Here is a 27,360-nt window from a genome sequence, read left to right as displayed (position 1 = left end):
ATTTAATTAAAATTAACATTTAAATTTAAGACTAAAGTTATCACAATAACATTTGAAAACTGGCATTGAAGAAACAACCTTTTTGAACATCACCATCTGATATGAACTTTGTTTCGGATAAGTGTTTTTTCAATGCCGGGAAAAGGAGATAGACACTGGAAGCCGAATAAGGGCTGTATGGGGGGAGGGGGCTCCAGGCCTTCCACCTAACGTTTCCAGCAATGTCTCTGTCCGCTTCAAAAGAATGACACCATTTCGCCACCTGTTGTCTACTCATTGTTTCGCCCCCGTACGCTTCAGCGATTTGTCTGTGAATGTCCGATGGGTACACATTCTTGGCCCATAGAAATCGTATCACGGCTCGCACCTCTGTGCGAGACCACTTCTCTAGACGTCTTGCCATTACTGTCGCTGTTTCAGGTCTCGGTACTAACACTAGCTGCTCTAAGGACTGGTCTAAGACAACTAGGGCCATCTGTGTCCACTCTGAGTAACAATAATCCCATCCACAATTTCTACTTTCCAAATGCTGCTGCTTGTAAACTTTTTTTGGATCACCCCTCGTAGTTTAAATTATATGTATGCAGTGTTAAATAATAAAATAAACCTTTTTTATTCATAATTTCTTCTCAAAAATTCTTACAAAGTAATAATTAGTGACTTATAAAAACTGTGCCATTTCTAAAAACGAAATTTATTAATACATACAATACTCTAGAAAATAAGAGATAAAGACAGTTTCTACTTGAAATGCCAATGAAATGGAATCTTTCTAGAATGATAAGGTATTAATAACTAATTAAAATAATTTCATAGAGAATAAAATAAAAATGTTGATAATTATTAAAAAATTTATTTTTAAACGATATTTACCACTAAATTTAAAAAATTGAATGTTCCGACGAGATTTCACATTTTTATGCGCTCTTATACTGTCTATTATAGTTGCCAAATAGTTTCTTTCGTTATTGAAAACAATCAATATTAATTTGTTAGTATTATACGTTATTGAAAATATCAATAAATAATTAGTAAATCAACGCAATAAAATTTCTTTAAATAATAAATGTTAGCATTATATTCAAGATGGAAGAGAATGAGATATAATGAAATGTTTATATTAATTGCCTATATATATATACTTAATGCCTTTTAAAATATATTTATTAATGATAAGAATAATTATCTATTGAATTCTAAAATTACTTATTCAAATTTTACTTAAATTCTCCTATACGTAGACATAAAAAATGCTGGAATCAAGTGTTTGAAAAATCTTAACATTTTAAACTTTCCTGATTCCGAAACAAATAATTTTTGGAATTATGTTGAAATTATTTTGAATTATTATTATTTGAATTAATTGAATTTTTCTCTGAATAAGATAAAAAGAAGTTTCAACACTAAGAGGAGTGAAACTTCGTATACAGTCGTTACATTAAAATTGAGGGTTTCTATCAAATTTGTTAAAAAGTATATGAAGATGAAATCAGGTGATCCGCATTTCAAATGAAGCAAAAAAGTCTAAATCACAAAGAGTTATTTAAATTAAATTTGGTACCTAACTTTTTTTATCCAAATCGTAAGTCTGAGCTATATTTAGTACCAGATCATCATAGGGTTGATTACATGATGAGGGATATTAGAATGCAGTAACTCAAAAAAAGCAAATTACATAAATAAAACTTGCATATTATCTTGACATCATAATAAAAATCTCTATTAATCCTAATCTCATAAACCAAATAAACTTCAGTGATTAGGTCAAACTGCATATACATTTTTCAACATTGCTCTATCAATCTTAATTTGAAGCATACTATATTGTTTCGGAACAAAAAGTTGAAGAAACTCTGCCTTTTATTCAAAGAAAAATCTAATATTTGGGTCATTTACAATTAAAATTCAAATTTTGAAAGCAAATTCTTAATTTATTTTAATCATTCGAACGTATCATCATTCAAATTTTGCAAACGGTTTCCTTTAAAAATCTTTTCTTCCGTAATCGATAATGGATTTATGTTCTGTAAAAAAAAATCGAAAATAAATAGGAAAATACAAGAATAATATGTGTGATTTAAAAAGTACATATCAACAATATGACTAAAAATCAATAAATAAAAGCAGCTTAGATATTATGTGTGTTTACAACATCACACATAATATCCAGTTTTGTTTTACAAAAAAGGACATTTCAGAAACACACTTTTACATCAAGCTAAGAAATTTATAGCAAAGATAATTTATGTTTATTATTTTAAAATATTAGAATATATATTAGAACAAAGACTCATATATATATGTGTGTGTGTGTGTGTGTGTGTGTGTGTGTGTGTGTGTGTGTGTGTGTGTGTGTGTGTGTGTGTGTGTGTGCGTGTGCGTGTGCGTGTGTGTGTGTATAATGTATAATGTGTGTATTATTAAAAATATAAATGTAATAAGTATATAAAAACACAACTATTAACACAGAGGATAAAAAAAATGTTATTTGGGCATTTCAGGAAGAATTTTTAATTACCAAAATTAATCTTACTTGAAAGATACTTTGAATTTTTGGGCTGTAAATTCGAAAATTATTTTAAGCTAAACGCGTTCCCAAATTGATTTTTTTAAATCTATCACATAAGAAAGGTTAAAATTAAAACTACAATTTTTATTTACTGTTTCATATGCCAATATTATTTCATAGGCATTTCCACTAGAGAAAAATATTTTTCATTTCGATTCAAAATATATTTCAAATTAAAATTTTCCAGCATTACAACATGCAATTTATTGAACGCGATGAAACTTAGTTAAAGCGAAAACTGATGGGATCACAGCCAAATTTGATTTAACTAAATATTTGAATTAATGATATTTAAAATAAAAGGACAGGCAATAAGCGTTATCAGAAAACTTTCATTCTTAAATAATTAATTGTTCAAATAAATAATACAGAATTAATGGAAAAAAAATGGTTGTATTACAGAGGTACTGTATAATTCAAGAAAAAATGTAATTTTATTAGGATTTTTCAGATCTAGAAATTTAACATAAGGGTCGGTTTAAATTGAGTTTAGGTTTATGTATGGATATAATTTTAGCTGTCCACATAAGTGAGCTTAATAGACTAATAACAAGATCGCTGGAGAAAATTCAATAATTGTTTAATAAAGCATATATAATGAGTTCAAAACTTCTTTAGTAAAAGTTGGAACAATTTCATTGTTTTGGAGCAGTTGCATTTCAAACACGTAACATCTTGAATAATTAAAAAAAAACATTAAAAATTACTAGGTGATGATCTTCGTGGACGTAAGATGTTAAAGTATTTAATTAATATTAACAATTCTGTAATAAAATAGATTTCTTTTTTAATTCCAGATTTGTCTTTGAATGAAGCAAAATTTATTCAATATGTATAATTTTTTTCAAAATTATATGAACATAAATAGGAATAGAAAAAAAAACAGACTAGAGAAAAAAAATCGAACCAGTGAAAATTTGGATTAGGAGTTTTTGAATCGTTTGCTATACATCATATTATGAATTAGATTCAACAATGACAGGTAAAGAAGATACTCACATGTTTGGATGGACAAGGTTAACTGAATATCAATTATAAACAGCGGAATATATACCAAAGGAATTTTTATCAGCTGTCAAGTTTAAGGGTACAGTCAAACAAACGAACCACTTCAATACTGTTTGGTTTAAACTTTAAGTGAAAATCACTGTCAGATAAATTTAGGGAAAAAGTCTTATTTCTCAAAGAATAAAGATAAGATGTTTTGAATCGGTTTCAAATCTGCGAATGTTGCCTTATCTTTTAATAAAAAACACTTAGATGCTAAAACAATTTACAGGCTACTTGAGAAATATGCAGAGCTTAGCTGGAATTTTCGAAGTTTCCAGATAATTTTTTTCACTAGATTGACATTATTCTCAGAATAAATATCAAAATAAATGTCAATAAGGAACTGATTTCTTCACTCTATGCTTTTAATTCCTCTATTTAGCGCTCCGTCTATTTGAAACTAAAATATATAAAGTCATAATCAAAATCTAAAACTTTTTATAAAGTATGGAATACTTAAAAAATGATTTTTGTATTTTTGGTCAAAAATACTATAATAATAAAGAGACAATTCTTCTAAATTATGAAAAGCAAGAGTTGCCACGGCAATATAGAAAATCAAAAAAACAGAACAATAATATTTGTGGAAAGTTAAGAAAAGACAGTGAAGAATAAAAATTGATTGATCAATGCAACAAATCTCCTTAAGATTTGTTGATCTGATTAAGAGATATTAATAAAAATGTCAAATTATTAAAAATATTTAATTATATTATTCAGTGGAAATTTAGAATTATTAATAAAAATTATAAAACTAAAATGAATCAATAAAATTAAGATTTGAAGATTTAAATAAAAAGTTTTAAACACTACGAAATTTTTGTCGTAAAATATTAGACAAACAAAGAAGTTTCTAAAAATAAAAATCTTTTTTTTTAAGGTTTTGTTTATTAAATATATCTATCCTCTCTTTCATTACAAAAAAAAGGAATTCTGCACCATTATCAGATGAAGTACTGTTCATCCTCGGATTCTAAATCCGCTCGCATTTTTGTACCTGCGTCAGGCTGTATTTATTTAATTAAAATAGAGGTGAGAGGAAAGATGAGAGGAGATGATGTTTGCATTTAAAAATAAGATGAATTCAAATTATAGGAGGCGTGAAAACTGATGTTAACTCTTAATTTGTCGGGGAAAATACAAAATTTGTCACAATAAAATACTTCAAAGCATTTTTTATTTACTGTGAGGAGTCTAAACGTTAAATTATTATGAATAAAGGGAAGATGCCTATTCTTAAAATTTGGTAATTCACTTTTTGACAAATAATAATAGTTTTTAAATTGAAACATCTTTTTTTTTTATTTGTTATTGAATATTTTGATAGCATTTTCAGATTAGCAACGGTATATAATCTCAGTCACATTTAATGACATTATACAAAGTAATTTTCGTACCTGTCTAACACTTTTTTTACCACTTCAAACCAGCCTTATAAGTAATCAATAAGCAATGTTGAGTTACAATAAGATAGTAAATCAAAAACGACACAATATTCATGTACACACAGAAAAAAATAGAAAGAAACAGTATCTAATGGGGCGGATATCAAGCTCAAACAATGAAAAAATCAGGAAATATTACTCATCTTCACCCCTCAGCGAGGTAGTATCATCAAAAATTGGTAGTATCGGGATATTGAAACGAGCATTTGTTTATTTTTTTAATTTCTTCGTTCTAAGCGACGAGGTAGTATCATCAAAAATTGGTACTATCGGGATACTGAAACGAGCATTTGTTTATTTTTTTTAATTTCTTTATTCTAAGCGTCGAGGTAGTATCATCAAAAATTGGTAGTATCGGGATATTGAAACGAGCATTTGTTTATTTTTTTAATTTCTTCGTTCTAAGCGACGAGGTAGTATCATCAAAAATTGGTACTATCGGGATACTGAAACGAGCATTTGTTTATTTTTTTTAATTTCTTTATTCTAAGCGTCGAGGTAGTATCATCAAAAATTGGTAGTATCGGGATATTGAAACGAGCATTTGTTTATTTTTTTAATTTCTTCGTTCTAAGCGACGAGGTAGTATCATCAAAAATTGGTACTATCGGGATACTGAAACGAGCATTTGTTTATTTTTTTTAATTTCTTTATTCTAAGCGTCGAGGTAGTATCATCAAAAATTGGTAGTATCGGGATATTGAAACGAGCATTTGTTTATTTTTTTAATTTCTTCGTTCTAAGCGACGAGGTAGTATCATCAAAAATTGGTACTATCGGGATACTGAAACGAGCATTTGTTTATTTTTTTTAATTTCTTTATTCTAAGCGTCGAAGTAGTATCATCAAAAATTGGTACTATCGGGATACTGAAACGAGCATTTGTTTATTCTTTTAATTTCTTTATTCTAAGTCTGGTTATAAGGTTTCGGCTAGAGAAACAGAGGGTTTCAGGTTCGAGACCTAATTCCACAGAAGAACCACCGTGAAAGCAGGTCTGGTGCGTGTTAAATCCATCGGAGCATAACGTCATCCCTCTAGTATGATGTGGAAGCTTGGAGAAGGTGTGTCAACTCAGGTGTCGACCTCGTCATCTGAACTGCTGTTCAAAATTACGAGTTCCGTCTCAAAATAGCCCTAGTGTTTAAATAACGTTAATATACATAATATAAATAACGTTATATAAATAACGTTAATATACATAATATAAATAACGTTAATATAACTAATTTCAGAGAAACAAAGAAGAAAATATATTATTCATATTCCTGCAGAAACATAACTCTAAGTCTAATGAAGGATTATTAAGTTTAATTATTATTATTTTTAAAAATTAATTCTTTTTAACATAATTCCAGGCTTTGTTTGGTATTGTATGATGCACGAGTTTACTGAATAAAGAATTAAATATTAAGATATAAGTATCGCCAGTTCTAGATTTTGATTTTTAAATTGAATTCAAAGATGATATAAGTGTCTTATTCATTTATTTTCTAAACTCATTTATTAATTGTATAAAGCATAATTTCTGATTTTATTTTCGAGTATTTCAAATACTTTTTTCCTGTCAAGACTGAAAATTTTATGGATTAATTCGAAACATTTATTGGATATTTTTAATATTCATGAACTAAATATGTTTTGAGTTGAGTCCCCTATCCTTCATTATCAAGCGATATTGATTAATAAATTCTTAATGCAGCCCCAATCTCAAAAATTGAATGGATTTCGCCAAATTTATTCACTAGTTGATTTCGTCGATTTGTGCTATAATGCATGTTTATTTTGCAAGTATAATTTAAAGGGACGGTAGATTCTATTAGATATTCTTGTGAATTATTCACTTAAAGCAATGTATCAAAATACAAATACGTTAGATATCTTTAAAGATGATGATGTCGTGTCCGCGTTACCACGGAAAGGGGGTGCAGTAGCTTCCGAAGGTAAAGACCCCTGAGCACCCGAGGGCAGAAGTCAGACTTCTAGCTCATATGAAAATGACACACACACACATTCGCTTGTACAACCCCTTTTTACAGGGGTGCAAATTCACACACCTCACAAATAGAACACAGATGAATAATAACCATGCCCAAACCGGGATTCGAACCCGTGACGCCCAGATCACATGGAAGATGCGCTACCCCTATGCCAGGACGCCGGCAAATACCTTGAATAAACTCATTAAAACAAATTTTAATATTTTTAAAAATTTCAGAAAATTCTAGACGGCTTAATTTCTAATGTTTTTTTTTATTATATTTATCTTACTAACAAACATAATTTTATTTCGCTCAAAACTGTGTATGATTTGGTAATTCCAATAAAAAGTTTATTTATTTAGAAATACATTTATGCAAAAGTATTGAATTTTTATAAGAATTTTGTATTTTCCGAACTAAAAGTGACCCTTAACAATATAAAAGAACTCCAAACTTTATCCCAGTTTTATTTTAAAGTTTTAACGAAATCTTCGTTATCGATTTTATGTAATTTCTTTAAAATTTAAGACACCTGGAATATTTCGAAGATAATCTAATTAGAATGTTGTGTTGATTAAAAATCATTAATATATATTTAAGCCCTTCAAATATTCATTTTATTGAACAATGCATTTTATAATACTATTTTTTAAGTGTTGCCAAAATGAAAAGCAAACATGTTGAATGGAAAGAATACCTTGACATCAAAAAATCAAATTGAAAATCAAATAAATCGCCATGGGCGTTATAACACAGATCCCATGGTTTAGGGGGCATGTCTATACATTTGCTGTGGAAATATGGTAGTTGACTCTTGAGGAAGTCCTGTGCAGCTGCCTTCACTTCGTCGTCCGAAGAAAAACTTGTCCCCTGTACTGATGTAAGTGACCCAAAGATGTGGAAGTCAGAGGGTGATAGATAAGGACTGTACGGCGAGTGCTTCAACTCTTCCCAATGGAAATCATTTGATGTCGTCTGGGTTGCACGGGAAACTTGCGGCAAAAATTGTCATGGAGAAGGATCACATGCTATGAGAAGACCTGGCCGTTTGCTTTTGATTGCTTTCCGTAGTTTTTTCAGAGTTTTGCACTGTTATGTTGAATTGATAGTTCTCCCTCGGGGCAGGAAATCAATCAAGAGTGGTCCACGGCAATCGAAGACTCAAAAACCTTACTATCACGCATTGTTCCGATCTGGACTCATCCATGCATAGAATGGCTTTGCTTCTGATCTGCCACGAACTGCTTTCATTGTTGAATTTTGTGCGCAGTACAGTCATTTTGACGCAATCGCAAGAGTTCACTTTTCATTTTGGCAAGCCTTATGTTAAATATAAGTGTATATTTCTTAAAGAAAATTATAAAAAGGATTGCTGACGTCCTGACATAGGGGTAGCGCTTCTTCCCCTTGATCGGGGCATCCTGGATTCGAGTCCTGGTTCGGGAATGGTTGTTCTTCATCTGTTCCATCTGTGAGATGTGTGAATGTGCCACCCCCCACCTGTGAAAAGGGGCTGTGCAAGCGAATGTGATGCGTCAGTAGCTAAGAAGTACTCTTGGCCCTAGTTGGTGCTGCTAAAACAAGATACGCTCCCTTTATTAAAATCGTTGACTTCGTCAGCGAGCGTGTCCATGGCAAGTGCCATTATAAACAACAACATAAAAAGTATTTGTCATATTTTCGTCTATTTTAACTTTAAAATTTAAACTTTTTTAAACTATTTTCATTCATTTTTACTATCGTCTGTTTTTATATCTTAAAATCTCTGAAATAAAGTTCAACAACTATTCAAAAGTAATCTGTTCTACTCAATGATGTTTCATTGTAACATAACCAAAGCTTATTATTTTGTACTCAAATATGTTTTCATCAATTCTGATTCATATGCTCATTCAGATGTGTTTTATGTTAAAATTAATTCATTAATATTCATGATTTTGAAAAAAATATGTCTATTCTTTTTCTTGAAATTCATAATTTTCTAATCCCTCTCTCTCTCTCTCTCTCTCTCTCTCTCTCTCTCTCTCTGTATATATATATATATATATATATATATATATATATATATATATATATATATATATATATATATATATATATTGAATTTTAAGATAATAAAAACTGAATTCTAAGAAGAAGACTTGTTTCTTCCTCATGTTCGAACCACATCCATAAACAGAATTTAGGAATACGATTCACTTCCGCTTTAGGGAGATTTACAGTTTGTATCTCAAAAGAAGACAAATCTCTTTTTAACAAGTTTTTTATTATTATTTTACAAAGAATTACAAACCAAGTAGAAATAAAATAACTGGATTCATAAAATGTAAAACTATTATAAAGCGTCATAAATGTAAAACTATTATAAAGCGGCATAAAAGCGTCATTCCATCTGATATATTTATATAGTTAATCACACGTATTTATATATATTTAGCATTAACAGTTAAAATATTCTTAAAATAAATGATAATGTTGGAAAAAAAATTCCATAACCTGAAAGAAAGTTTCAAACGGAATATTTCTGCAAATAATTAGTAACAAATTTCTAACAAACAAGGTTGCAATGGTCAAAAGAATACATTTTAAAATGAAATTAGAAATATCGCCTATTTCCAATTAAGATTCTACGCTCGAACAGTTTTGTTTCCATTGATTTAAGAAAAAATGGTAGCAATATCATTTTTCGTTTTTGAACGTAATCTCTTCCCTTCAATGTAATCTCAATTTCATTTCTGTAAACGCCAAGCCTTCATTGTCCAACCATTCCCACCAGTGAATGCTTTGAGGTTCATCCTTTCCTGGTTGGTAGATTCCATTCAAATGTACGTAAGCCCAATCCTTCAGATGCCAGAATGCTCCTTTCAGGTATTCAGCAGCTCCACTATTTCCTCTACTGTTGTCTCTAGTTGAGAACTGTACACCGTCATAATGTTTGAATCCATCACCTATAAATATGATTTTTAACATGTTTGTATTAATGTCATATGCGAAAAATGTATATTATTTTTATTAAAAATATGAAGATGTAAACATAATTTTAAAGACTTGAGACAATGACAAAAATATTCGGAAATGGAATTTATTCCAAGTTTGTAATATACTATATGGTTCTACGTAACTCCTACAGGAGGGAGGGATTAATGGGTTGGCCATTTTTTTAACTGACCTCAATGTAATGTTATAAGCGAGTAAATCCATTATTCAGCAGACAGGGTGTGAGATTACTCGTCAGCTCAGAAATTAGCAGAGTGGCAAAAAATATTGATCAAGGATAAAAAAAAAACTATTTTAGTTATAAATATTAATTTCAAGATCGTATATGAAATTTGTTGCATTTCAAGCATAGACAATAGTAATGATATAAATTCAGGCATAGACAATAATATAAACTTCTTTAAATTTTGTCAAAAGAAAATTATGTGAATATGGAAATTTTAATTTTGCCGATAGAGTAATGGAAACTTTCCCCCCCCCCGCACACTTCCACCTTTGGCCGGCCCGCGGTGGCCTGGTAGTAAGGTCTTGGCTTCGGATCCGGAGGGTTTCAGGTTTGTGGCCCGATTCCACCGAAGAACCGTCATGTAAGCAGGTCTGGTGCACGTTAAATCCCTCCGGGCCGAACGTCCTCCCACTGGTGTGGTGTGATATGGTGTGGAGAAGGGGTGCCAGCTCAGGCGTCGTCCTCGTCATCTGATCGCGGTTCACAATTAGGAGGTCCGTCCCTAAATAGCCCTAGTGTTGCTCAAACCGTGGCGTTAATATAACTGAACTAAACTAACTACATCTTCGGCCATTCAGTTCAATAATGCTTGTCTAAAAACGAATATCAAATAATATATAATAATTTATCTACGTTGTTGACCGGTTAAACAAGTTGATAATAAACGATAATTGGTACATGGTTACTAATAAATGATAATCGATATATACTAGTTGATAATTAATCATAAATTATCCCCATAAAAATATTCGTCTGAATAACGTACCCATGAATCACAAATACAGGATAGTAGCTACTAATAAAATAAAAGTGACTACTCAATAAACTAAATATGTTTCCGTCGAAACAACAAGAACGGAAGCTGAAATTCATAAACATTCAAAGAGTAAAAGAAGAAGAATGAGAGCGAAGACGAATTTTGGGAGGGAAGTCATCCATGTGACTCTCCGACCCTCCATGAAGGCACATGGATTTAAACCATAAAACTGAATGATCGGACAGCCGCACAGCAACACTAGCGAGAACTGTGGTAGAGTCATTAGGGCCATCACCGGCCACGGTGCAAACTTCCCCGAAGGAAGTACGGGTGCCCCCCGGGGGTTACTTTGAGAGGGAAGAAAAAAAGATTAGTTGACCACACTCCGTTCCGGTTTTACAGCTCTCGTTAAGCAGAGGATTGGTTTGATTTTCAATTGATTTATTTTTATCGTTCCTTCCTGACCATCATCTTTGTATCTTTATTCTCTGATAAATTATTTCTTCTTAATATTATAATGCATTCTGGATCCCCTTATATTGTATGTCTCTTAGAAAAAAAAGTGCCTCATGAAAAATTCACAGGCATATTGAGATAAGAACAAAATGCTCAGGAAGTTTCGAAGGGTCCTTTCTATGTCAACACCATCTTTTCATCTTTATTTGATTGTACATTTATCTTCCTTAAAAATTAAAAAGATTCTTATAAGATTTACATTTTAAAGTAATCGCCCATCTTGATATCATCAAAGCAGGTTGTCCTACTACTACTGATGTTGTTTCTTATGGTACTTGCCATGGACAAGCCCGCTGTTATGACAACAGCGATTTTAAGCCGGTGAGGGAGCGCCTCTTGTTCTTATAGTAACGCCATCTACGACCAAGAGTGCGACTTAGCTACAAACACGTCATAACCCTTTTAATGGGCGGACTTCATTCACTCATCCATAGATCGTAATTTAGTCCTGAATCAGAGAACGATCACCCCTGATTCAGTACCCCCAGTGGTATTACTCACGACATGGAGGACTTTGTGACCACGACAGATTTACACGCGCGCCAGCCATCAAGCACGCGGGGAATCTTCGGTCGGGGGGTTCGAACTCGCAACCTAAGGGACGCGAATCCAACTCTCTATCAACCAGGCTATCCCGGCCCTGTCCTACTACTTAACTACTTCGTGATAAATATAATTCAACAACATTTTGTATACAACAATCATTTCAGTAAGCAGCGTCTTTGACCTTTTCCTAATTTCCCTCTATATTAATATCTTACCCGCATCGCCTCTGTAACCGCTAACGCGCACTCTATAATTAGAACTTTCGTCTTCTATCAGAAAGTTTTTGTAGACGGCGAAACGACGAATTCCTCTGACGTCTTCGAGATCGAAACGAATTTCACATGGTCCCTGGTTACTGAGGGCATGGATGTACTCATTTCCTGGAGGAAAAGAAAGGAAAACAGAATGACAAGTTTAGACAAATGAATTTTTTAAGAAAGAGATAAAAACAGTGAAAAGGTACATATCTACATTTATACCTAACCAGAATTCTCCCCGTATATCCCCGAAACCGGATTTGTACTTCCGCCAACCCAGATTGAAATCTTGCTGGGTTGAAAAATTTCCTCTTCTCTGGATAACCTAGAGTTAAACAAAAGTATTATGCATTATCGATAATACTAGGGAGATCGAATTTAGCTCGGCAGTTTAGTGTGACCAAATCATATCTAAAAATTTCAGAGAAAATACTTATTATGAATCACATATTGATTACGCATGACTAGTTTTCAATCTTACCTACATATGAATCGGTCATTTAAATAAAGAAAATTATGAAAGCACTTAGTTTAACATGTTATTCGAAAGAATCCGCTGCATTACAGTATTCATTTTACACTCTATCTATCATTACTTATATTTTTGAACTCACACTCAGTTTTACCATGGTGAAATCGGATTCAAGATGGCGCTATATGACTAATTGTATATATACTACTAACATAAATACAATTTACTTACAACTAACCTAAAAGTAATTTAAATCGTCCGTTGATAATGGTTGCCATGCCAACAATCAGAACACTGCGCATGCGTGAATTTTTCTACGCCAGTTGGGGTAACGCTATGCAGATTAGACTTTTTTAATTTCCTTTATTGTGTATTATTTTAATTCAAAAGTACTTCAGAATGAATCTGAAAGATCGATTCATTAACAATGTTTAATTTTAAATGCATAAAACATTAAGAAAATAAACAGAATCATTTGAAATAATCCGCCAAAAAATGTTAACCCTAGCCTCATTACTGTTGGGAGAAAAAAAAACTGAAGCCTTACTCATTTGGCGGTGGGGGAAATGGAAGATTTTTTTGGCGAAAAAGTTGGTGGTGGGGAAAATGGAAGACTTTTTTGGCGGGAACGTTAGTTTTTAATTAATAATTAAAATTTCAAAAAAAGGGAACCCAGGTGCACATTCCCGACTTCTAAGGTATACATGTACCAAATTTGATAGCTGTATGTCAAATGACCTGGCCTGTAGAGCGCCAACACACACACACACATTGAGCTTTATTATAAGTATAGATAAATACATCATTAAAAAATAAGGCAAAACGCTCTACTCGCACCCGAGGACCCGCAACATACCAGTTAGCCAAGCTGTTCTGACTAGAAATGGATAATCCACGATTTTTTGAATAACAAATAATTTTTCTAATGTTATTTCTAATGTTATTCTAATGTTAATAACAGATATTTGTTCCAAATATCTGTTATTTCAATCATATTATTAATTAAAAATAAATTAGTATTAAATATAAAATTAATTGTAATTAATACTTAATTTAAGTAACGTGTGTTTGAATTAATTTATCTATTTCAGCTTAATTCTTAAATTTCATTTTTTTAAACTATTTATTTAATTTCTTTATTAGAGTAAAGCATTTTCTGAAAAATTTGAATTAAATATATATGTCATTTCTTTAAAATCTTTACTTTAGTTCTCCATTCTAACAATAGATGGCGCCAGCAATAAATAGAATATGTGCAATCACAGTAATGTCGCAAGAAATTAAAAATCATCTTTATGGAATAGCGCATCGCCAAATGCGAATATATTAAAGTCAAGGTCACTCCCATGGAGTGGTGACTTCGCACTTTGCAGTGAAGGATCACACTTTCCAGTGAAGTCACCGCTCCGATAAGTTTCAGTGATATGCAATTCAATGATACGATAATTCCAAGAATAACCGGTCCGTTCACTTAAGTGGGTAAGGGACTTTCCCTGTGCATGATTGAACTCTTGTTCGAGAGCTTCCATCGGACAGATAGCATTGATTGTTACTTTGTATCGTGATCCAAGACCTGTAACCGGAATATCACCAGTAAGGTCGTATCAAAGGTTTGAATCACAACCCTCTTTGAAAAGTATTGATCACTGGTATTTGTGACTTTTTGATATTAGTTACGTAATAACCGCTCGTAAAATATTCGTCATTTCTAGTTCTGACCACTCTAGTGCACTGCTCACACTTCGAAGCGGAAGTTGGATAAACTTATTCTAATAGTTAGTTATAAAATAAGTGTGTGTGTGTGTGTGTGTGTGTGTGTGTGTGTGTGTGTGTGTGTGTGTGTGTGTGTGTGTGTGTGTGTGTGTGTGTGTGAAATCGCATTTTTTTAGGAAATACACCTATATAGATAAACTTAAAAAGCAAAATCTTATCTAAATATTAAATTTGATCCAAATCTTTAGAACCTCACCCTAAGTACACGAAATAAATATGAATTGCCCATCTAAAGATGTACTGGCAATGCCCGGATTGTTTTGTAAAATACCTTTTTTAAAAGTGGCGTTATAAACAAAAATCTAATAAATTAGAATAAATTTTTTTAAAAGAATACGAATAATTATCAGCTAAAAAGCAGCATAATGAAACTCCAATATTTGCTTCCAGTTAATTAATTCTGAAATATATTTAAGAAATTGAGTCATGTCTATTTGTAATTGTTTTTTCATAATATACACTGACTTACCATAGTTAATACTTTATAAACTAACTTCACTTTTTGAAACAATTTCAAGCATAATAAAAAATAAAAACAATATGTTAAACTATACACTTTGACTCAAAATTTAGAAATTATTCTTCTTTCGCTTTTAAGAAAATTCTCCCCCCCCCCCCTAGAATGCATGACTTTTTTATTTTTTCTAATATATATATTTGTGAGTATGTGTTTTGAATAGTAGCAAATAATTTAAGAAAATTATTTTAAAAACGTTTTTAATTATTTTGGTTTAAAAAATTTAAAAAATAATGTGCTAAATGGCTACATTATGAATTAAATAATATCCCAGCCATACAAATCACATTATAAGAAATTTGTAATAAAAATAAAAGTCACTTTTTACCAATATAATTTTTTATAATGCGAAAGTAAGAATATTTTAATAGTAATTCTAAAGGTAGAACTATTCATACAACAGACAACTTGGTACTTTTCCAAGTTTCCAGTTTAAATCTAATTATAGAATCGTTATTGCCTCATATCGGCCTTCTCTGCAACTGTTTATGGAAAGTATTTGCAAAAGTATTTCAAACACTCATTGATACAGTTAGGAACAATCACATGAAGCTTTTAAATTTAAATAAAAAAGTGTAGAAAAATGGTTACACGATGCATTGTAGGGTTGTCAATAATCCTGACTGATGAAAATCATTGGTTAATTGCTTTCCCATAAACCCACTATTTTCATTCTAGAGAAGAAATTAGGTTCTATAGAGAGAAAGTGTTGCAACTGACCGTCCATCCTCCACCGTCAGTGTCCATATCACAATAAACATCTACTGATTTTGCCACTGTGTGCCGACTGGTGGGGTATATGGTATATACGCCACTGAGTTTGTGTCCACTTGCCAAAACTTCAGAACAATCACGTGGTCTGTCTCCGCAACTGTTGTCTGCAAATAAGAATAATTGTTAAGGGATCGCTGCTGTTGATTTTCATCATTTGTTAATCTAAAATTCCTTTTATCAATTGTTTACAGAATATGATTTATCTCAAATCAAATTCATCTTTTCAAATATAAAAAAGAAATTTGGAAAGTGCTCAAAATTCTAGAGTTTTTCTTTTTAGGAAAATTGTTTTCAGAAGACTGTTATATTTATTTCAGTGCCATTTTTATAATAATTGAATTTATAGCAGAAAGTTTAACTTCGGAAATTTGTACTTGATACTGAAATGTGTTTTAAGTAAAACAATTGACATCATTTTTTTATTCAATTATACTATGAATTTCTTGTTTATTTTATTTAAACAAGTGGGAAAAGTCTCTCCCAAATGTTCTTGCATACTCCATATTCAACTCCCTCCTATAAAAGTTGTGAACTTTGAGCAGAACCCCGAAAACAAAAAATACTCCGTTTCTTTCTTTCTTTCTTTATTTATTTTCCCATACCCCCGCACAACAACGTTTTTATATCGTAGTGTAGTAAAAAAATAAGCATGCATTCGTATGTTTTTGGTCGAAAAATCGAAACCAAAATTTGATACAAAAATTCTAGTCAAAAGTCTGAAAACAAAATTTCTTTATCTAAGTCAACCCTATCTTATCTCTCCATAATTTAAAAAGGGTTTAAACTTAAAGTAATTATCAAAATTATAAATTACCTACAGAAAAAACATACAATCGCACAATCGCAACTTTCAAACAAGCGACTCGTGTTGAATGACAAGAAATGAGGAAATAAAACAAGAGTTTTTTCAACTCTTGCATGCATAAGAAGGATTGGCTTTTGTATATGAAGATTTTTTTTGGGTACAATTCATTTGTAACATTGACTTTGTCCGATTTTTGGAGCTTTACTTAAAGCTGTGTTCCCATACTGTTCCCCAGACTCTTTCCATCTAATCAAAATCTCCAAGCATAAACGTTCGATTCACTTAACGTGAGCAATAATTTATTAATGGTTAACACAATTATCATGGGCGACACACAGCAGCAAACTTAGAACAAAAAGCAGCCCGCCAGTAGTAATCGGTTGTAAACAACAACACACAAAATGACCAGACAGAACTCAACAGGAAGAGAAAATCTACGCACCTATTCACTAAAGTCTCTCCAAATGTCTGCAATTCTCCACTGTCTTCTCACTGTAGTTGTACTCAAATGCAGACTCACTACTACACAACAGGCTATTCAACATACCACTCAATACTCAATCTACTAATTGCTTGAGTTCTACTTATTCGTCCTTGACTCAAGTCTGACTCACTATGTGATTGACTTTGGTTTAACCTGTCTGTCTTTTAAAGTTTTGGGAGTAGAGCTCAAAAGGTTCTCAAAGAATCAGCCTGATTCTCCTCCTATTAGTCTTATTACCAAAACTATTATTATTAGTCCCAACACTATTCTAGTATCCTCTATTTTTCCCCAAATGGCCGCCAAGTCAGAAGCCACAATCCAACAAAGTTATCCGCAAAACTTTCTTTCTTACAATCAAACTAACTGAGCTGGGGAGCTACAATACGGTTTCGTAATATTATGGATAGAGAGATGCCATGGAAATAATTATTTTCATGAATTACAAATATATCTTCCAAAAATAAGAAATCTCGCAATATATTGAATAAAAGAATTAAATAATGTTGAGTTTTGATCATAAATGGATCTTTCAGCATGTTCGGAAATTTTAATAATTAAAATGAATTAAGACATTCCCGCTTCGAATTTTACTAAACATAATTCTAAATTATTTTACTTTAACGCATTAAATTTCATACTCACATGCTGTTAAATTTTCCTTTGCTCTTTCGATGAGTTTCTGGGTACATTCTAAATAAGTAAAAGATTTAACCGCGTCTCCATAATCAAACTGATTTGAAGTCGTGCTGTTGTCAACTGTAAGAGAAAGCGGTGAATTAAAGCAAGTAGTATTTAAGTGACCCTTTATTTACACAGATTAAAACTCATTAAATAACTTTCAATAGTGAAGGAATGACACAAAACGTAATTTTTTATGTTAAAGCAAGGCTAAACATTTTTAGTATATCATTCCAAGAACCATTCCTTAACGACATGGTTCAAAATGTGATATCTTAAACTGCATGATATCATAGTACATGTTTATTTTTTTTTAAAGTTTGATTTATATTTTAGCTTATTATTATACATATCATAGGTATATTAATAAACTTCCAAATACTTCAAAAATTCCAAATTTTAAATGATTGAACAATAATTCATTAAAATTACAGAAGTTTCATTTGTTTTAACTTTTTGGTTATTTGGTTATTCGGGGAGAAGTGCGGGCATCGAACATTAGCTGGTTCTTGCCTTATTCTTTTTTTTTTTTTAATTTTTATTCAAAATTTATATATATAATTCATTATGGTATATTTTACGATATTTTAGAAAAATAATAATATCAATGAGTGATTAATCAGCTAATAAAAATATCCTAAGTATTCTTACATTAATAACATATTTATTAAAAATGTACTATCCCCCCCCTCTATAAAGGTTTCCTAAAAAATGAAAAAAAAGCAAAGCGAATTAATAAATACAACAAGAGCCTCTAAGTTGTGTATAAAATTTATGTTTTTATTTATTTTCTTTATAATATGTTTGTAGTTGTCAAATGTTGAATAAATTAAATGTTTCAGGAATCTCAAAAAGATTCTCTTTTCAAGTTTCCAGAGTACAGTATTTATCATAACAGCTATAAAAATTAAGTGAATGGTGCATCAGAGTCTGGACTGACATAGATTAAAACGAAGTATCTACTTTTATTTGGTTATATTTTGCTTAAAGGAGCCGAAAGGGATGTGAAAATTTAAAGGGTTTTTTCCGCCATGGTTCAGAACAAAGCATTGCATTTTAATAACTTTTGCGCCATCTTAAAAAGCAATAAATTGATTTTTTTACTGACATCAGTTTAATTTCTGAGCACCTAATGCAATATTCTCTAACTTTTTCAAGATTTATTTAACTATTCGTTGTCCGTAATGCGTCTAACTTCAAGTGAAACTTCTGCAGGGCGGCCGTAACGCGCTTCAAGCATTCTTTTACATTGTAAAACTTTTAAAAGTTCAAAACCCTTTGTAAATGTTTACTTGTTTGGGTTTGTATTTTTGTTTCTTATAATGCGGCGGAAAATAGCGGAAAAACGTAAATTTTCGCGGACAGGAGAGGACGGTGAAAGGGTTAAGCATTATTTGTAATAATTCCTTTCTTTAGCTGAGATATAAAACATATTTTATTATATAAATCAAATCAATCACTCTCGCACTTTTTACACAGTTACAGTGTTTATCTTCGGGCATTTTCAATTTTGCCGTTACTTCATAGTATAAATAACTTTTAATTGTAAGTAATTTTTCTTTATTCAGCGAAATAATTTTCCTTTCAATATTGTACTAAACATTGATGCCATGTCTTTTACTATTTAGTTTCATTTTGTCTCATTATAGCGCCTTCTAAATTTAAATTCATCCAGTTGACAAACAGCAAATCTTTTAAATTATTGATTTTGATTTGAGCTCATTGATTAACATTTTATTTCACTTGATATTTTAATACATTTTTATTGAAAATGATATATTTATCGTATCGATTTCAAAGCCAGTCTATACAAAATGTGTCAATTGATACTTTCTTAAAGCCTTGACAAACTTCAATTTTTTTTCTTCCAGCCTTTCATCTAAAACGAAAGCCTATTTTTTTATTACTTGTTAATGATATATGATCAAAGCGTAAAATCTAAATACTAGATTTTGAATATTTGATTGAATGTTTAAGAAAATTTGAATTACTCTGCTTTTAAAATAGTATGGGTGTGAACATGGATTGTAAATTATACAGGAAACCAAAAAAATGGCAAAAAAAAGTCACAACCACAGTTAAAGATTAACCACTCAAAAAAAATATATCAATAAATAAAGAAATAGATACCATTCTTTCGTACAATCTTTTCTGGAGAAATTACTTACCTTTTTATTTACTTTTTTTCTGGAAAAATTTCTTACTCTTTTACTTACTTATTTTTCGGGAAAAATTACTGTTCTTAGTACTTACAGTTAATGGGAAAATGAAGCTTTGCTGCAGCGATGAATTCTGTAGCCATATCCAGTAAAGTAAGAGACTTTTCATTCTTTCGACATATTTCTTGCCCATTCGATAGACTGATTCCTGATAGAAGTATCAGGAAGCCCGCACTGCACACAAGCCAATATTGCCTAAATGATTAAAAAATAAAAATATTGCATTCTCTAAAATTTAATCAAATTTTAATTAAGGTGCACGTACACACTTGACTCTTCGAAAATCGTTCGAAATATCGAATGATTTTTTATTGCTTCAAAATGTTCTCTGATCCTTTAGTTTTCAAACGATACCAAAATGTTATCAATATTTGGAATATTCTTGAGTTGTAATTATTTTTCTTGAGATACTTCCACTGAAATCTCTAATTTCGTTTTTTTTTAACTCATTTTATGAAGAATGATATTTTCCACTATGTTGCTTCATTCAAACAATCATAACGCAACAAGAAATTAACCAAATACAATTATTTATATATCAAAATAATCTGTATGAAACAGTGGATGTTTCGCTCCTCAATCAAAATTATATTTATAGAAATAAATTTTTAATAGCAATTTAAATTTAAAATTACAGAAAAAATCTCGTTTTTTCTATTTATCATTGATGAAAAAATTGTTTTAAAAAAACTGCATATTTTTATAATTTGATTGAGGCAGAAAACATGAAGACTAATATTGGGTATAATTTCCAACTAGAAGTGTGTGTCTGTACAAATTAGAATCTAAGATCTTATGTTTAAAAATATACTAATTAGCTCGTTAAATATTAATTAATTAATTAATAATTATTATAATATGGTTTTTTTCTCAATGAAATGAGTTTAAATATATATTAATGACCAACTATGAAAAAAATGGATTTTTAAAGTTAAAATTTTTTAAAAAATCTTCAAATGTTCTAGTGTATTAAGTGTTGCCATATTTTCTTTAGCAATTTTTTAATTTAGTAAATTTACAAAAGACCATTATCAACTTAAATGAAAGAATAGATGTTTCATTAAAACAATCATGCCACAAACTATGTATTTACATTTCATTAATTAAATGATTGACGATAAAATACATAGCATATTCAGCAAGAAAAAATTAAACTTACAAAAGATAAACAAAATAATTAAATTTTTAATACTTCGTTTGACGGTGAATGGCAATTTTTTTTAATTCTTTATGGAAACATACAGCATGGATACAAACAGAAAATACTGAAAAACTGGAGAAAAAAAAAGTTATCTTAAGATTATGATGAATCTTTATAACTATGACCCCTATCCCTCAAAAAAAAAAAAAAAAAAAACATTTTTTCAAATTTATATGTCTTTATTGTTATAGGTTTAAAATAGTTTTTAAAAATTAATTAAAAACAGAAAATATTATTCTGATTATGTAATATACATTATAACAATATGCCTTATAGTTATTATAAAAAGAGATGAAAATAATAAAATGAAAGATTTTAAAGAAATATGCTATTATTAGTTTATTGAAAAGTAGAAAATAATTTTTGACGTAAAATATGGATTTCAAAAGAAAATCGCGAAAAACAATAAAATTATAATGAATATCTCAGAAAAAATATTTTAAAAATTTTCTTTTGACGATATAATAATTGACAAAATATTATATTCTGAATATCATTATATTAATAAAAATCATTTATAAAAGAATCATTTTCAACATCAAAATTTATTGCTCTCGCACTTTCTATAAATTATGACAAACATGATGAAGAAACTTTCGAAATGGTCTACTAGACAGAGTGTTAGATCTAAATCTATAAAATGCAGCTCGTAAGTCTTCATAGGTAATAATTGTTCAATCAGAAAGAGTCTTTTAAAAATTTTATTAGATGCTAAATAAATAATTAATCCATTGACGTCGTTTACCAAGAATGATAATAATTGAATAACGACTTTCTACGTTTGAGTCGTTTTAGGAGAGACGTCTCAGCTAATTAAAAAATTAATCAGATTTTAAATGTTTTCCTAAATAATTTTATGGAATATTATTATACAAAACTCATTTCAGCACTATTTTAAAACTAAAAAGATTAAGAATTTTAATGGCACCAATTTTATTTTCATCTACTTTCCATAAATACTTAAAAACATTTAATCATATTTTACTACAATGCTCTTCATTATTTAATTACTGTATTTATACTCACGTAAGTTACGACGATATTAAATAATTTTTATAGCATACATTATTATTTCTACATTTGAATCCAACGAATTTTAAGAATAAAATAAGGATAAAAAAAAAACTTGAAATATTATTATGTATCCCTGGTTTGGACTATAAGTTCACATCTCCTTTATTTCCTTTTTTAAAATTTTTTATTGTACATAGATATGAAAAAAGTAATAAATAATTTACATTATTAATTAATTATGAAAAGATTTTTAAAAAGACAGTATAATATGTCGAATCTTCGTCACTGCACAATATAAGGTTAAAAACGATTAGAGAAATTGCCTCAAAAATTTAGGAACTAAAAAAATGAGCTACTTACATCTTCAGAGCAGCAAAGTAAATAAATTTATACGTTAAACACCAGCTTACAAATCAACATATATTTTTCAGATCTCAAGTGTTTGACTCTTATAAACATAATCAATGATATCAAGTTTGCTTACATTTTCAACTTTTTGCCTTTTCAGAAATTATCAGAATCTTATCTTTCAATTTAGAACTGATGAAATTCTGTTGAAATGATTTCAAAATGCAAAAGATTTATTACCTACATTAAAGAAACCCTTAGCTCTTGAAATGATGCACACTTAGTTAAGTAGTTCTAAAGATGAACTTAGTCATTAAAATAGGGTCAGAAAGTTATGAAAGGCATAACTGATAAAATAAATTAGACATATCTCGACAATTTACAAGAAAACTTATCACATGAAAACTTTATGTTTTTTAAGGGAATGGGATTTTTGATATCGAAAATAATTGGCCAAACTGCCACATTAAAAAAACTAATAATAACTTCAGCGTTTACATTTTTTATTTTAAAAATAATTAAATGCACGTGGATCAAAATTTAATAAACCGAGGAATACTAGTTTAATAACTGAATGAATAAAAGAATAGAAAAAGTTATTGGCAACACTGTGTAAAAATGATCATCTCCAGGAAATTCTAAAAACTGCATTTGGTTTTATTCTTTTGGTAATATAATTTCTTTTTCTTTTTATTTTTGAAAAAAAGTTTATAAAGGTTCATTTTACCTTTAACAATAATGTAAATTATTTTCTTAAATTTCTACATATTTGAAAGCAAGAAATAAGTTCCCCATTTCAGAGGATTCTAGAAGGAGTTCCATTGGTCCAAATGGGATAAAAATTTTGAGTTAAGATAATTCAAATGATGTGACCCTTTATTAAATTATACTACATTTATGCTCTCGGCTAAACTAGTTAAAATTAATTTTAATCTTTCCCGAAACTACAAATTATAATTGTTATTCCAAATTATGATAAGAAAGTGCTCGTGACCACTTTGTCACACCGCGGAACTTCGAAGCATCACGACCTTGCCTGTGTCTTTTATTAAATAAAACAATTTAGATTCAAAATTAATCTACAGATGGCGCTTTAACACAAATGGTGTTTATTTCTATGTATTAAGTATGAGAAATGTCACCTACTTCTACTGTTATTCTTTGAATAAATAGAAGGTGAATTCTGCACCGGCATTTGTTAATTCTCTGCACATATTGCCTAAATTGCAAGAAAGTTGTGCTACTATTAAAATTCTTCTACCAGAAATAAGATCTAGACTTCTATAAGAATTTCGAAAAGGAAAAAACAATTTTATTTAGAATAAGAGTTTCTATAGAATCAAAATGAAACGTAAACGAACGAACATTGAACATTATATTTTCTTATGAGACAATTTAATATTAGGGGTTGTTTGAAAATCGCGTGAAGAAAGTGGATCAAGTTTAAAATGGCGATTAGGAAGGACAAAAATTCGTGGCATGTAAAGGAAAAAAAATAATTTTGACACAAAATATTGTTTATGATTCATATTCATCCCCCACCTTTTTTTTTCCTTCTTTTTTTGTTTTACACCTTTGGTTGCTTCAAGCAGAATTTGAACCACATTTGTGTTAATCATGATTGGAGCATTGTCATCAAATAGGGTTAGTCACAGTTAAAATACAATATTTTTCATAGTTTTATTGCATTTAAAGTAAAGCCAGTATATGTAAAGTAAAGCCAGTTAAGTACACGTGACAGTACTGCTGAAACCACAACAAGGCCTTCTCACGAATCGAACAATAAGCCAACGGACCTATTTTTTGACAACGGATTCTAAAATCCTCCGCCCTTTTGCAGATTGCTTTAGGATTGGTTTAATTAGTCAAAATAAGGGTGAGAGGAAAGATAGAAGGAGGAGATGTTTACATTTAACAATAAACTCGGATTGCTCGCGGACGGAGTTAAAATAATACGGTCAGAAACGACAAGATACTCACATACACGTGAAAAAAATTGAACAAAAAATTATTTTATAAGAGCGAAAATCAAGATCAAAGAATAAGGAAGAATTCCGGAAATGCGCTCATTCTCCCTCGTCTCTCCCCTTAACGAGACAGAATCGTCGAAAAGTTGTCGTCTCAGAATACTGAAACGAACAGTGCCAAGTTAATAGTAGCAAAGGGAAGAACTGAAACGGTAGAACTGTAGTGTAAGAAAAATTATTTTAATGACGGATTTTACATTGCCAGAAAACTACATGCTATAGAAGGCTTGTGAAATTTTGACGAGAAGTAGTCGCACAGGTTTCATAGCTGCATTGCATGAAATTCTTAAAATTCTGACAGATTCCTGGCGTATTTCCCATCTTCCCGACAACTGTAGGGGATAAGATCTTCAACTGAATCAGTAGGAATCTCTCATACTAATGTCTTCATTGGATCCCAGCTCAAGTCCGGTCATAGTATTTCTAACGATCTAGAAGGTCAATGAACAGGACAACCTCGCCAAATCCAAAGTTATTTAAATTTGATATTTACATATATTTTACATATATTTGATATTTACATATATTTTACATATATTTGATATTTACATATATTTTACATATATTTAATATTTACATATCTAGATATTGACATATATCAGTAGTGTAATGTGAACCATACTCAATGATCAATTGGAGCGAATCCATCATATTAGAACCACAATGAGCGACTGACTTGAGTCAAGCCTTTATGTCCAACAACATTGAGAATAAAATGATTGAAAAACATGTGCTTCTTTATAAATTCTCTCAGAACTTACTGTAAGAAGGTCAAGTATGCCCTTCTTCCCAGACGAGGGAATGGTCCAATAAGGTGGTTTCTAACAATGATGGCGAAAGATTTATATCGAAATAGCATTGAGTTCATGTCTTCATTACATAAGAGTTCTCCATAATCCACAAATTGGTGTAATGTTGCAGTTCCCTCTCTTTGATCAGTGAACAGACAGGAGGCAGCAAATATGTTGTTTACCATACTCTGTAAAAGAAACCAAGTAACTAAAGTCTTCCAGAGTTGATAATCCACATGCTCCTATGATTGGAAGAATTTCAGATGGCATAACCCAAGCAGCAAAAGATCGTTGGCCAACCATTGCCCCACGGAACGAGCGAGATTGGGGCGAGATCGGAGGCGATCTCGCCCCGACATTGGTCATGTCCCCCGGATGTTCGCCGAGCGATGGTCGCCCCGACTTGTTTTCGACGAATTTGCCGATCCTTTGGCGACTTGTTATTATCACGGGCGACGTTATACCAAGCATTTCGCGACCTGTTTTATCAATGGGCGACCCAATACCAATCATTTCCCGATGTGTTTTAACAATCGGCGACCCAATACCAATCATTTCCCCATGTGTTTTAACAATCGGCGACCCAATACCAATCATTTCCCCATGTGTTTTAGCAATGGGAGACCCAATACCAATCATTTCCCCATATATTTTAGCAATGGGCAACCAAATGCAAATCAATAGGCAATTTATTTCTGAACACTTGCTGGTGTCAAATTGAAATATTAGTTTAATGGTTATTCAATTTTCTCAAACTCTAGAAACTAGTGTCATAATATTTAAAACTATCATATTTTCAAAATTTTGTCAAAAGGCTGAAAATACGAGATATTTTGAATAGTTTACTTTTCTTTTTTACCTATTAATAGTGTTTGTTATTTATTTTGATAAATTTAAAATTCCATAAAATACTTGTTTTCGATAAAAATTCATGGAAAATGTCATTCTAACAATTCTTCCAACTTTTTTTAACTATTATTATAGCATAGATTTTACCACAATTTTACCCTATAAAATGTTTAAATGACATTTTTTTACTGCTCTTTAAAAAAAATAAACAAATGTTAAAATTATCTGAAATAATTTTAAATTTGATCCCCTGAACATCTATCTACATATAAGATTTATTTCCTTCATTGATATTTCCTATTTATTTTTATTGTTTAATGCATGGGAAGAAATGTTAACATAATCATAGTTTCAATTATATAATTAATCAGTATGATTTTAACTGATATTAGAAATTTAAAAGTAGATGTATTATATATATTGCCTATATCATTTGTTTTTAAAAGCTATTTTATAAAAATTCAAAACAGAAAAATATGTAATTCTTATTTTAATTTTTTTTTTTTTTTTACTATACACACTTTTATATTGCTTAATGTGAGCAATAAACAAATAATTCCTAAAGAATAATGAATAAAACACAAATTCCTATTTTAACACCCTAAAATTTAATGCATTGGTTAAAAATAGTTTAAAACACTAAATTATATAATTCCTATTATATGTTTCTTCAATAGAAAATATTTTACAAGCACAAATTAATAAGTTACTTCAAATTTCTAATATTTTCATAATTTATGTTTAGTGAGGTTTAGATTCGTAGCAAAATAACAAAATTTGATCAATGTTAAACCCCGAGTATTTCACAAATATGTTTCATAAAAATTCCATATAGAAAAATGTAACGCTTCTTTCAATTTTACTGATTCTATTTACTATTGATTTTACAAAATTACTTCATGAAGAAATTTTATACCTCATTATAAATTTTAGTGTTTGCTAATGTCCAATAGATAACATTTTACAAGCACAAAATAATAATTTACTTCAAATTTCTAATATTTTTTTTATTATCTATGATTAGTTTGGTTTTATGGCACAAGAATTAAATTTGATCTTTGAT

The 27,360-nt window shown here is 30.3% G+C and overlaps 1 protein-coding gene across 1 annotated transcript; it reads right to left on the bottom strand.

The window, feature by feature from the left end:
* Positions 1–9,346: 9,346 nt before the first annotated feature.
* On the bottom strand, positions 9,347–22,729 carry LOC129972403 (techylectin-5A-like). Its single transcript, XM_056086526.1, has 7 exons — positions 22,643–22,729; positions 20,102–20,262; positions 17,813–17,926; positions 15,828–15,985; positions 12,568–12,670; positions 12,304–12,468; positions 9,347–9,994 (listed from the first exon to the last, which is right to left on the bottom strand). Coding segments are annotated over exons 1-7 (939 nt in total). The 5' UTR covers positions 22,645–22,729; the 3' UTR covers positions 9,347–9,758.
* Between the last annotated feature and the right edge of the window lie 4,631 nt (positions 22,730–27,360).

Source organism: Argiope bruennichi, chromosome 6 (assembly GCF_947563725.1).
Source record: "Argiope bruennichi chromosome 6, qqArgBrue1.1, whole genome shotgun sequence".
NCBI lineage: Eukaryota > Metazoa > Arthropoda > Arachnida > Araneae > Araneidae > Argiope > Argiope bruennichi.
Note: the sequence above shows the minus strand (reverse complement) of the source record. Positions and strands in the feature narration are given on the sequence as shown.